Here is a 13,813-nt window from a genome sequence, read left to right on the forward strand (position 1 = left end):
GGAGACATCTAGCAAGGTACCCAGCTAGATGAAAAATTTTGTTGGATAAGGCCCTAATTTGCACCGTAAATCCGTATTGCTGGTTGCAATGAGATTTGAAATTAAAAAAATTGTATACTTAATTTGGCATTCCTATGTTTAAAATATGAAAAATTAGAATATAAAATGTGGTGAACAATTAAAGATACTTGTGAATCGGCGCTACCATTTTATTTTGGAAAATCAAGTAAATATAAAAATATTAAATTAATCTAGACACTTTATTTGTATAGGTCTTTTGTTATAGCCATTTTTTGAACTTGATAGAGTACCAAGAAAGCAAAACCGACAATATTCTAAATTCTTGGTTATGTTTGTTTATATTTCACATAAAAAGTATTTTATTTTGTTTAAGGTTATGGTTTTTTAGTTAATTTAACAAATAATATAACATTGGTACGTTTAGATTTAACATGTAACAAATAATTTATGATATGTTTTTTAGACTCCATTGCAATCATCAATAGCTCCAGCTGCCCAAAGTGAGACCAATTTAAAATATTCACTATTAAGTTGTTCGATGAGGTCAACATTTTGTGGATTATCTGGATTCTGTAGGTGATCCAATACCATTTGTCCTCGGGTTTGTTCCCCACACACCTCAACAGTTGCATGCCAATTTGATTGTTTTTTAATCATTCCTTTGGGAAATAAATATGCAGCTACCAACAATGCATCACACGGACACCAGCTATTGAATCCTTGTGGAATATATTGAGCTTCTTCAATTCGTGTCAGCATTTTAACAACAGGACAACTACTTTGACTTGCTAGTTCATTTATTCGCCAATCCTAATTTAATATTAATAACAATTTAAAGAAAAGCATTAAATAAATATTTATTTTGCAAAATAAAATTATTCTTTACCTACCATCGATATACCGAAGTTTTCTTCCATACACGGTTCCCATGGAAGTATTGTTATACGGCACTTGGTTTTCTCAAGTACAATTTTTGCTGCTTCTGGATCTTTATAAAAATTAAATTCTGCACTTCTGGTTGCATTTCCAACTCCTTTAACAAAATATTTGTTTTTAAAATAATTTTTGTTATTAAGTAAATTTATTGACAATTATTGAGTTTGCTTGCAAATTTAAAATACTAGTACCACTACTTGTACTTAAATTTCTCCTAAATACTTAAAAATGTAGTATTAATACTTACTTTGACCAAATACTCTCAATTAAGTTTGTTCTTCAATTCTCAATTCTTCAAACACTCCTAACTGGAAGCAATTAACCTCGAATTCATTTTATCAAATACCGATCTTTTCCTTGATACAATTATTGAAATTTAAAGTACTTGAATAATTGAAGTACACACTGAAGAGGTTTTTATTGATCAAAGGAAGTGAGAAATTGTTTGATAAGTATATTTAATGGAATTTAAGTACAAATGACTAAAAGTTCTGGGACTGGTGTTAAAAATGTTGTAGTACTAGGACTCAAATAAAGTATTTACCTTTGAAGTTTCCTCCCATAATAAATACGTCTTTAACATTTTCCGCAAAATCTTCATACATACTGAGACACAAAGCAAAATTTGTCAGTGGCCCCACCAAAATAAATGTCACTTCTTTAGGATACTATTTTTGAGAAACAATAAAATAATTAATCAAGTCTTCATTACAAAAAAAATACACTAACAAAATTTCTTTACCTTTTTTGAATATTCGTACATTGCTTCTACAGCATGTTTTTGATGCACAAGTTCTTTATGTTCAAAGGGTTCAAAATCCAAATCCGAAAAACCATCAGTTCCATGGAAAGTACAGAATTGGTTTCCAGGCTTAGGAGGAATAAGTGGACCGAATGCACCTTTGTGAACTGGAATCTTGATAAAAAAAAAAATAGAAAATATGATATTTTTTTTGTAAATTTTTTTTATGAAAGGGTTTGAAATTTATAGACATAGTTCCAGCAAATGAGGATGGAACTAGAAATATTTTTAATATCTGAAGCAATTAGGCGAGGGTAGGCATTCCAAATTCGTGGAGTGCAGCTAAATAATAATATCCGTACTTGAGAGTATGTCCGAAATCGGCCTCAATATTAGTCTGGTGTAATGATTTACCACAAATGTTATGCTATACATTAAAATATTCCAAAGATTTTTACAGTTTAAATGATATGCAACATAAAATCTTGGAGTTTTATATAATTTGAAACATAATTTTTAAATTACAAATTTTAAATTATGGAATAATATGTGATAAGGATAACTCAGAAGCTATTACGATTGGTCATGGCGTGATTGCAAAAACTGAACATACTTAATCAACCCCGAGGTTCAGACGACATAAGTGATTTAAAAGTAAGATACATTTTTAGTATCTGGATAGCCAGCTGCCAAAATAAAAATACTTATTACATACATATGTATGTTTTTAGTAGTTTTTGCACGGTGAACTGAAAGTATAGGTTAGTGAAGCAGAGTTCCGAATGATTGACACTTCACCAATTAACTAGCCTTGGTCAAAATGTACTTTCAAAAAAAGCAGAGGTAAAACGTATCCATGTTGCGGTTTTAAAAGTATAGGGCTTTCAAACTAAGTTGTTGGAGCAATTTTTGTTTTCAGTTGAAAATCTGACATTTACGAAAATTCATTCATTCAAATTGAACAACAGTGAACGGCTGAGATATCGCTCAATATTTGTCAAAAAGTAGTCGAAAATAACCTCAAAAGAATCGATGCTTGCAAAAATTCACGTGGTGGCCATTTAAATAATGAAGTATTTCACACGTAATGTCAACGTTTAAAATTTATAATAAAAAAGAAATAACATGACAAAAACAAATTAAATGTGTTGAAGGTCGAGCAGAAAACACTCTTGACTTGTTTCTTACCTCTGACCCTGATAAGTACACTGTTAGTGTTCTATCTCCTCTAGGCACATCTGACCATTGTGTTATATCAGCAAATTTCTCGTGTCAAAACTGTTCAGTTAAAGAAAGAGCTCCTATGAGAACCGTTTGGCAATACGAGAAAGCCAACTGGGACGGCCTCAATAATTACTTCAGGATCTTTAACTGGTCACTATGCTTCCTCGATAGTGACGTTGACGCCAGCGCTGATATGATCACAAGTTTAATTCTCCTGGGAATGAGAACTTTTATACCAAACAGTGTTAAAAGTATCAGACCCAAGGGAAACGCTTGGTTTGATGCGAGCTGTAAAGAGGTTATTAGGGCCAAAGAGGTTAGTTTCCGTTGCTATAAAGCCAACCGTACTGAGGAAAGCCGGAAAAAGTTCAAACAAGCCAGGAAGGCCTGCAACGCCCATATTCGACGGACCAAATTTTTACATGACCAAAAGTTACGGCAAAAAATACTGCAATGTCCCAAAGGCAGTAAATATTTTTGGTCATTTGTAAAAAACATGAGGAATTCTTCCTCTTCTTCGGTTCCTACGCTCGTTGATAATGACACTCCTTTTGTTAGCTCTTTAGAGAAAGTTAATCTCTTTGCTAGGCAGTTCGCCGCCAATTCTACGCTGCCAGTGAGTGTTATGACTCCGCCTGTACTTGAGCGACTTAGTGATTCTATGGGACCAATCTTTTTTCGCACTCGTACTGTGGCAAGAGTCCTAAGAGATCTAAACACACATAAATCCGCTGGTCCGGATGGTATCCCCGCTATTGTTCTGAAGAGGTGTTCTTCAACGCTGGCAAAACCACTGCGTAAGCTTTTTCATCTGTCCTACTCCTCAGGTCTCGTTCCGAGCGGATGGAAAACGGCATTTGTCCAGCCTATTCCCAAAAAAGGCGAATCTTCCTCACCCTCTAACTACCGACCGATTGCACTTACGTCCCTTCTTTCCAAGGTCATGGAAACGCTGATTAATTATCAGCTCAAGAAATATCTTGAAGATCGAAAGCTTCTTAATGACCGGCAATACGGCTTTCGTAGCAATTGGTCCACTGGTGATCTCATGGTTCATCTCACCGAACAGTGGAGCAAATCTTTACATCGTTTTGGAGAAAGTAAGATTATTGCACTTGATATTTCAAAAGCATTTGATAGGGTTTGGTATCAGGCTCTCTTATCGAAAATGCGTGCATTCGGTTTTCATGAATCCCTGCTTCATTGCATTAGTAATTACCTTTCGGATCGTTCAATACAAGTTGTATTGATGGATTCAAGTCTGAAAACCATAAAATAAATGCTGGTGTGCCCCAGGGCTCTGTTTTATCTCCAACACTCTTTCTCATTTTTATTAATGATCTTCTGTCTGTAACATCTAATCCAATACATTGTTTCGCTGACGATAGTACTCTTAGCTTTTCATATTCGTTTTCAGACTCACATCCCTCTTCTTCGGATGTGGAACTGCAACGACAAAATATGATAAGCTCATTAAATTCCGATCTAAACAGCATTGTTCAATGGGGATTAAAAAACCGCGTGGAATTTAATGCTTCGAAAACCCAATGCTGTCTTGTATCGTTAAAGCGAGATATACCCCCATTGCCATTATCCATGGGTGGCACTTGCATCAATGAGACTGAACACCTCGATATTCTCGGTATGTGTGTCACCAACCACCTCTTATGGAATGATCACATACGCGATGTCGCCAAAAATGCCGCAAGGTGTTTGGGTTTTCTTAGGCGATGCAAGAAATATTTCACCCCTTCTGATCTGGCTGTTATCTACAAGACTTACATACGTCCAAAGCTTGAGTATAACTCCCATCTCTGGGCTGGTGCTCCTGCAACTTACTTAAGCCTCTTGGATAGTATTGAACGTAGAGCATTTAAATTGATAGGTGATAATATCATCATAAGTTCATTTACTTCGCTTGAACATCGTCGTAAGGTCTCCTGACTGACCCTTTTTTACCGTTATTTTAACGGCTTATGCTCTAGTGAAATAGCCAGTTGCATTCCTCCCCTTAAACAGTTCAACCATAATACTCGCGCTTCTAGGAATGCTCATCAGTATACCCTCGAGCCCAACTTCGGTCGTACTGTCAAATACAGAGATTCGTTCTTTAGCCGTACTACGCGAATGTGGAATGCCTTACCACACTCTGTCTTTCCTAGTCATTGAAATATTCAGGAATTCAAAACCAATGTGCACCGACATCTCCTTTTAAACCCTCTCTCCTCTTCCTAGTGCTCACACTGTGCATCTGCATAATAAGGGTAGTAATATCCCCTTGAGTGTGTGTTTATTATAAAAAAAAAAAAAAAAATGTAAGTTATTTATTGTAAAATAGGACAGCCATCTGCCATAAAATGGAAGATATTTTCAGGTTCTCTTCTGTTGTATAGATTAAAGGTTTGCTGATGATCTGCTCTGTGAGGTACACAATTCACATTTAATAACTCGACAAGACCACGAACCTTGCTTTAATGGTGCTTAACACTATTTGTTAATATTGAAATAAATTTCTCTAGTAGGCAATTGATGGTTGAGGATTTGTAGAATAATCTCCAGGGACTAATAATGATGCTCTAGTTAAGTGCTATTTTGTTGTCCTCTTAAGCTATGAGGATTGAAAATATGTCCTGTTTCATAACAATAACGATAGTGTGATGTCATGCTATAAAGCCAGTTGGTTCAATTCCCTTAATAGAAAAAGCATTGGGTCTCATTGATCTAAAAGTGTTTGATCTATGAATACTATTTGTATTTCTTTTTTATCACTCTTATTTTTTTTTATAATAAGCGCACACTCAAAGGGTTATACTACCCTCTTACCCTTATTATGTAGACACAATGTAAGCACTAGAAAAGAGAGAGAGGGGTTAAAGGAGATGTCGGTGCACATTGGTTTTGAATCCCTGAATATTGCAATAGCTGGGAAAGACAGAGTGTGGCAAGGCATTCCACATTCGCATAGTATGGCTAAAGAACGAATCTCTGTACTTGACAGTACGACCAAAGTTGGACTCGAGGGTATAATGATATAATGATGAGCATTCCTAGAAGCGCGAGTATTACGATTGAACTGTTTAATGGGAGGAATGCAGCTGGCTAGAGCATAAACCATTAAAATAACGGTAAAAGAGGGTGAGACAAGAAACATTTCGACGATGTTCAAGTGACGTAAATGATCTTATGATGGTAATATCACCAATCAATCTAAATACTCTACGTTCAATACTATCCAAGAGGCTTAAGTATTAAATATTCTGACTGCTCTTTTAGGACTTGCAGATAAATGGGAGGTAATGAGGTAATAATACATGTAGAATAGTTTGGAGTAGAATTTGGTAAATCGAAAAGATTTCGCCTTAACTCTTTATTATCACGAAAGTACATATTTTAAAAAGCAATGGCGTTTGTGGACCTGAATAGTTTCAAGGATTTGAAAAAATGTTTTCTAAGGATGTTAAACAGTATATAAGAAGTTTAAGATACAAAATTATTTCTGGAAAGAGAATCCACAAGCGTTTTTTTTTTGCGAATTTAATAAGAAAGACTTACGCCAAACGTCGTCAAATCGTTTTGATATATCAATAGCAATAATTTCAATTTCTCCAAAACATAATTTTCGTCAACTGATTTATTTATTGTTTATGCACAAAATATTTTCAAGCGGATATTTTAGAACAAACAAAAATACGCCTCTGTATACAGTGGCTGACAAAAGTTTACGTAAGACAAAAGCGTTTTATATTATAATAATGATGCAATATTTGTGTTAAATTTTTTCAATACTGACAAAATTCCTACGATGCAATGTTTTTAGAAAGTTTAACTAAATAAGATAAAAAACGCACTGATAAAAGTCTGCATACGATAAGCATGCATTTTTTTCTTGATGAACATTGACAGGCCTTTTTTTAATGTTCTTTTTCTTTTTAAAACAGTTTTAAGTTTAAATTTGTTAATGAATTGCAATTGAATGAAAATCTTTTGGTGAAATAGCAAAGCTTCTGAATTTTAGCAAGTCTGCAGTTTAAATCATCTTTATTAACTTCGAAAACGATGGCTTAGATGAAAACAAGAAGCTTAGTGGCCGTCCAAAGAAGCTTAAGGTTAGAGATGTCAGCTATATTTTAAAATAAGTAAGCAAAGATCCTAAAATTAATGCAACAAAATGCAATCGTATTGCGTTAATGGATATGACTCTAAACTTTGTTACTAAAAAAAGCTAGTTAAAACTGAGGACTGGACCAAGAATCGGAAATCCAGCACAAATTCAATAATTGTTGACTAATAAACGACCCAGGGGAAGTCAAATTAACCATAAAGCTTATACAGTTTAGTTGTATAAGTAAAGATTTCGTTTAAAGATTTTTTAGTCATTTAACAATATTCACCAAAAAGCAGTTTACTGTTAAAAATAACTAAAATCTTTGTTTTCACACAATTTATAATACAAAAAATCTCCAGTAAATGCTTTAAATTATCTTCATAAGAACTTTATTATTGTAAAATAATGAACATTTCATATCTATAAATTTGATATAAAAGCTTTGAATCTCTCGAGAACTGAAGTGAAAAGAGATTCTGCAACTATTAGTTTGTTTGGCACACTAAAGCTTCTTCCCAACTTATTTCTTTACCTTCATATGTTTTTATTTAATTTGTATATAAACTATGTACTTTGTCATCCAAATTAAATAGTTAGACTATATCTTGCTGGACAACAGTGTTCTAAAATAATCTAATAACTAAACTTGTCTCTTTACCCCTTAAAATATGTAGGAATTTGAGGTTAAGCTACACATTATGTTACTTACAAATAAGACCCCCCCTTTGTTTTGATCCGCCCTTGGATGATGGGGGCAGCGTAATAGTTTGAGATGCTGTGGCAGCTTTTGAAGTTGGTAAGTTTGTGTTTATTGAGGGTATTATAGATCGTTATCAATATATATCCATTTTGGAACGTAATTTAAAATCAACAGTTAATGATCCAAAATATACGGCTGATATTGCCAAAGATTGTCTCCTTTACTATGCTCCACGACAGTTGTACTCATTAACCGAAAACCCGGAGCAAATACGGAAGATTTTGCAACGAAAAATGCTAAGAAGAAAGCTAGAAGAAGAATGGCAGAATGCTGATGGGCAGAGCTGGAACATCTAGTTTTTTCGATCTCTAGGCAGTTTTAGAAGCCCGTTGGGATTTTACGAAATATTAATCTATAACGAAATTTGATTTCTTATGACTATGCACATTTCAAATGTTGGAGTTTGTCAGTATTTTTGTTAAGATCTTGTGTTAAAAATAAGTTGAAGTTCCTTATTAATAATATTTTTCTTTTTTTTAGATCAATACAATAGATGTTTGAAGTATAATTGCTTCATTCGTTTTTTTTTTTCTTGATTTTTTCAAAGTCTTCAAAATAAAGAAAAGTTTTCGTACGTAGACTTTTGTCGGCCACTGTAAATGTATGATAATTCAAAACTATGTAAGTATTTTTCCGCGGATTACAGATATTTATAAACTCATTTTTTAAAATTCCTCTGTATTAAAATGTTATATGTGTGTTTAATGCTTATTATTACATTTTTGAAGAAAACAATCCTGAATATGTATAAAATGAGGAACAGTTCAAAGCACATATAACTTATAAGTGCATTACATACATATGTACAGTATGTAGCATAAAAGTTGCAGAAAATGACAATTTCAGCTAATTTAATTCAATAACGCTGATTGTAGGCAGTCAAATTTAAAACATTTTTAATGTGACAGTGACACGCGTTGTTATTATTATTATTTTTCTTTTCATGGTCATGATTCATTATTTACTAACAGGTCCGTAGTCAAACTTCTCTTTTATTAAATACTGTGGTTTTAGCTAAAGTACGTTCTTATTTAATGGGGCTTTATATTTAATCTAAAATATTGATAAATAAAGGAAATGTTATAAAAAAAACAATAACTAGTTTTATTTACTGATTCCTCGTTATCACTTAAATAAATTAAATTATTTTACTACACTCATGCTTTCTTTAATTAAAAAATAAAACATTGGTTATCATTATAATGGGTACAAAGGTACAACTTACTAATTTCAGAAAAACCTCTTCAACAAATTTAGATTTGAACGAAATAAAAATTTATAGATTTATTTTGAAATCCGTACGAAAAAATCAAGAACCAGTGGGATTCAGTTATTAATCTCGAGCTAGCAAGATTTTATATGCATACATATTTATTAAAAATGTCATTTGACAGATATAGCTATCATTGAAATCAATGATTGGAATTAGAATTATTTGGACAATATAGTTTCTGCGAAAATGTATTGAAAAGAGATGTACATATTGAAAAAACAGTATAATATTGAAACACAGATCAGATCTTTGGAACGATTCGATAGATTTTTTAACGTAAGCTGTGCAATTAAACTTTTTTTCTCTTAAATAAATGGAGCACAATTTTAAATGATTTAGGAATATGTTAAAGCCATTTTTAGTAATTTACTAAGCTTAAAAAATAATTTATCTAATTTTAAACGATTTTAACATCTTACTATCTTTTAGCAATTAGCTTAAAGTTAGAATTACGTAAAACTTTAACTTTTAGCAATTTTTTAGATCCGTATGACATCTGTACAATTATTCTTAGAAGAGCAGTGGATAGAATGGTCCACAATGGTCCACAATTTGGAATTCCAATTAATAGGTCCGTTTAAACTTGTTTGCTTTGTTTATATCACGGAATGTCACTTTTTAGACATGTTTGGATTTGGATGCCTGTTTTTTTTTTTAAATAAAAAAAGCAATTTACTAGTTAGCAAAATGAAAGGAAATGTTAAAATTTTAAAGCCCCTTGGTAAATTGCTAAATATTTAGCAAATTGCTAACAAGTAAAGTGTTAAACCATTAGCAATAAGTTTTAAGAAAAATGCGTCAAAAGTTTTGAACTTCCCATAGGAAATTATTGTATTCGATCTGATTTGTTAAACAGAAAATTTTGACACTTCTCGAGGTTTCAAGGTTTAAAAAAATGTTAATCAAAGATTTAAAGAGGAATGTCTGTGTGTGTGCGCAGGTACAAAAGTTCGTACGTTCGGAAAACTTTTTTTTTCACTTTTACATACCTACACATACATATATCAAGAACCATTAGAAATATCGACTTCAAATACATTTAGTTACTCACATAATATCATAGAAAGATGTAGAAAAAAAAAAACTTTTCAAAAAATTGAGTGTGTGATTTTCTTACTACAGTAATTTTAAGACACAGTGAAAATTTTGGTTGACCCGAAAATTAAATTTACTGTTTTTATATAACTAAAAGAAACAGAAAGAAATATTTGTCACCTCAACTCTTTTACGAAGAAGAACTTATATTTTATGATTTTATATTACATTGTATATTTTATTTTATTTTTGACATCTGGTAAAATTTTCAGAAAAATATAAATAACGGTTTAAAAAAAAACATTACTAAAAGTTGGTAAAATGGAATTTGGACTCAAATTTTTTAAGCAAAAAGATATTGGTTTCAAACTAATACAACAAATATTATCACTCATAGATCTTATAATTCTCATGCTCAAAAGCAGGACAATCATTTCTAACATGAGAAGTTTTACTACCACCAGATCGGTGAATCGAGGCCCCAAGGTGGAGTCCTTTCGCCTCTTTTATGGAACATGGTAGTAAACAACCTACCTACAGCATTGGAAGCAGAGGGTTTCAAGGTGATTGCCTATGCTGACGACGTTGCGATATCCATATCTGGGAATCACCCCAAGTTCTCTCGGAACTCCTACAAAATGCCCTAAACAGGCTAACTAAATGGGCTAAGCAAAGTGGATTGGACGTCAACCCACACAAAACAGAATCAATACTCTTTTCGAGAAGATATAAAATTCCTCAGATTAGCCCACCCAAGATTAGAGGAATACCATTAAGCTTTTCCGACCAAGCTAAATATTTGGGCCTCGTTTTAGACAAAAAACTAAATTGGAAGGCAAATATTGATGAAAAAGGCTACTGTAGTGCTTTTTACTTGTAAAAAGGCCATAGGATCAAAATGGGGCTTCTCCCCAAAAATAACCCACTGGCTATACACTTCGGTAATCAGACCGATACTCATTTATGGAGCTATCGTATGGTGGACCGCACTGGACAAGATGGTAAATCTAAATAAGCTCATCAAAGTCCAGCGGTCAGCAGGTATGTGCATCACATGAGCAGTTCACCACTTGACATCTTCTCCAAAAAGGTGGACCAGTAACAATACTGGTTATAATACTATTCTAGACAGTTTCAGATTTATTCCAGATCGCTTAGACTACACCACCCCAAAAATGGTATTCGGTAAAAGCTTCCATGTGTCCATCCCTTCAAGATCCTCCTGGGAAGAATAGACACCCCTGGAAGACGATGCGGTACACTTCAATACTGACGGTTCAAAGACCGATCACGGAGTTGGAAGTGCTATCTTTATACAGAACAACTGAATCCTATAGACTTCTTAATCAATGTAGTGTATTCCAGGCCGTAGTAATGGCGATTAAAGAAGCACTATCCTGGCTCAAAGAAAACGTTATATCTTGTAAGGATATACGAATCTTCTCAGACAGCCAAGCCGCTCTTAAATCTCTCGGCTTGATATCACTGAGCAGACAAAGTATAAGCTCTACATTTGGAGTAATAACGGGACACTGCCTCATAGGAAGACTTGCTCTGAGGCTAGGGGTCTACACAAATGACTTCTGTAGAAGCTGCATGGACGAGGAGGAAGAGGAAACAGTCCAACACCTTCTATGTACATGTCCAGCACTCTCCATTAGAAGGAATAACTTCATCGGTAATCCCTTTTTCGATAACACCAGTGAACTGGCAACGATTGATACAAAACGTCTCTCTAACTTTATTAAAAGTACAAAATGGTTTTTTTAAATTCATTACTCTCCCATGAGTAACCTCATTAGTGGTATCACAATGGACCCTTGAGGTCTACGTGCGTCAATGACATCTGGACATCCACTCCAACCTAACCTAACCTACAAAAAATATTGTTTTCAACATTTTATAAAAAATCCTACCGTCATTCGTTTAAGAAAAATCTCGTTAATAAAAAAGATTTCAAAATTAAACTTATTTTATCATTTATAAAATAATACTGCTAGGTACTTTGAGTTATTTTTTTTATTAAATTGACAACTTTTATTTTATAAAACACATAAACTTACAAAAATAAAAAAAGCTGTTAAAAAATGGTTTTCGACGCAAATATTAGAAGAACAAAGAAAGATTATTGACTTAAAATTTCCTTATCTCACACAAAATGTTGTTATTAATATTTTGTTAAACTTCTAAACAAATCGACAGAAGGGCACGGATGTTAAAATATCATTGTAGGGCGCATCCCAGCCTGATTTTTTTTTTAAATTTCCAATCATTACAATTTTCCGGAATGATAGCAGTAACTAGCCCTTAATCAGAGAGTCTGAAAATTCTATGGTTTGTGTACTTATAAGTCATTATAATTTGAAGACTTCGTAGTTTTCTTATTGGTAAATTGAAGGACTAAGTTCAAAGGAAACAATATTTTTTAATTGAATATTAAGCGTGACGTGACGCTTGGCAACGTGAAATGTTCATTAAATTTGGAACACTTGGATTTTCAATAATCTTTGGAAAAAATTGCAGTTGCAGGAAATGATTTTTTTACTACAACTCTAAGAAATAAATTAAAAAAATGAATTGAAATAGATCATGCTGTTTGTTTTCCGTTTGATCAAATTGGCACGTTTCGATAAATTAATGTCACCTATCTATCACTCAAACAAAATTTAAATTCACTTCTAATTCAGGTGCGGTACAACAAAATACATGTAACCATAACTTAAGTTTTTACTTGCTGCACAACGTACCTTGGTTGTTAATTTTTTATTAGAATTTTTCAAAATTATTATTCATCAGGTGTATACAAAGTTATGCAAAAAAAAAATACATCATTCTATTTTCTTACAGCTTCTATATGTACTTACATCTTCCCTCTTGGCTGCTTTCAATATCCTCAAGGAGTTTTTGCAAACATTGTCAACAGTCGTATTGCCACTGACACACGTTACACCCAGAATTTTTAACTTTTTCAAGGCCTCTGCACGTATTAGCATCAATAGTCCCCAAGCATCGTCACTTCCGACGTCACAGTCGTAGACACAATAGTCCATTATCTCAAGGTTTTGTATTTTGTTAAGATAACAGAATTTTCACAAATAAAACAAAAATATCTAATAACGCAAATATTAAACCTTTCCTGGACACACGCTCAAGCCAATCACTAGAACTGGACAAAAAATATAAAAAAAACAAACCAAATTCACTTCTGACAGCTAACACCGACTATCACCGAACCGACACTGACCTACAACTAATATGTTATCTACTGTTTGCCAATTTTCATGCTTAATGAGATCACATTTATAAATCTTCTTATATTATTTCATAGCTGATAATATAATAATAATAATTCTAGTTGTAGTCTTGACTATTGTGTGACTGCACTAGTCGATTAATCTCAATTCATAACTTGATGTGTGATTCTTTAGCAAGTTGTAAGCTGGCGGTTGTGCTCGTGATATGAATGATACTATTGTTAATAATTTTTAGAGTTAAGTCTAAGAGGGTTAAAGAGTGTATTTTGAAAAAGTATGCATTTCTATAATCGCTTTGTAAATTGTTACAATCACTGATAAATGATAAGCTACGGTAGGGGTACAAGTGTCCGGCCATTTAAGCATTTATTGTTGAACGATAGTTTGATTGATAATCCGGAAGGAGAATTATCAATAAAACACATTGGATTTTGAATTATTATTAAAGTCTAGATACCTTCGT

The 13,813-nt window shown here is 33.0% G+C and overlaps 1 protein-coding gene across 1 annotated transcript; it reads right to left on the minus strand.

Annotated features, from left to right (window-relative positions):
- Window positions 1–185: 185 nt before the first annotated feature.
- Window positions 186–13,540, minus strand: LOC129947986 (nucleoside hydrolase-like). Its single transcript, XM_056058786.1, has 5 exons — window positions 12,961–13,540; window positions 1,700–1,873; window positions 1,502–1,625; window positions 912–1,054; window positions 186–831 (listed from the first exon to the last, which is right to left on the minus strand). Exons 1-5 carry the CDS (start codon window positions 13,144–13,146, stop codon window positions 481–483), a joined length of 978 nt encoding a protein of 325 aa, XP_055914761.1. The 5' UTR covers window positions 13,147–13,540; the 3' UTR covers window positions 186–480.
- Between the last annotated feature and the right edge of the window lie 273 nt (window positions 13,541–13,813).

The sequence above is a fragment of the Eupeodes corollae genome, chromosome 2, assembly GCF_945859685.1.
Source record: "Eupeodes corollae chromosome 2, idEupCoro1.1, whole genome shotgun sequence".
Classification (NCBI taxonomy): Eukaryota; Metazoa; Arthropoda; class Insecta; order Diptera; family Syrphidae; genus Eupeodes; species Eupeodes corollae.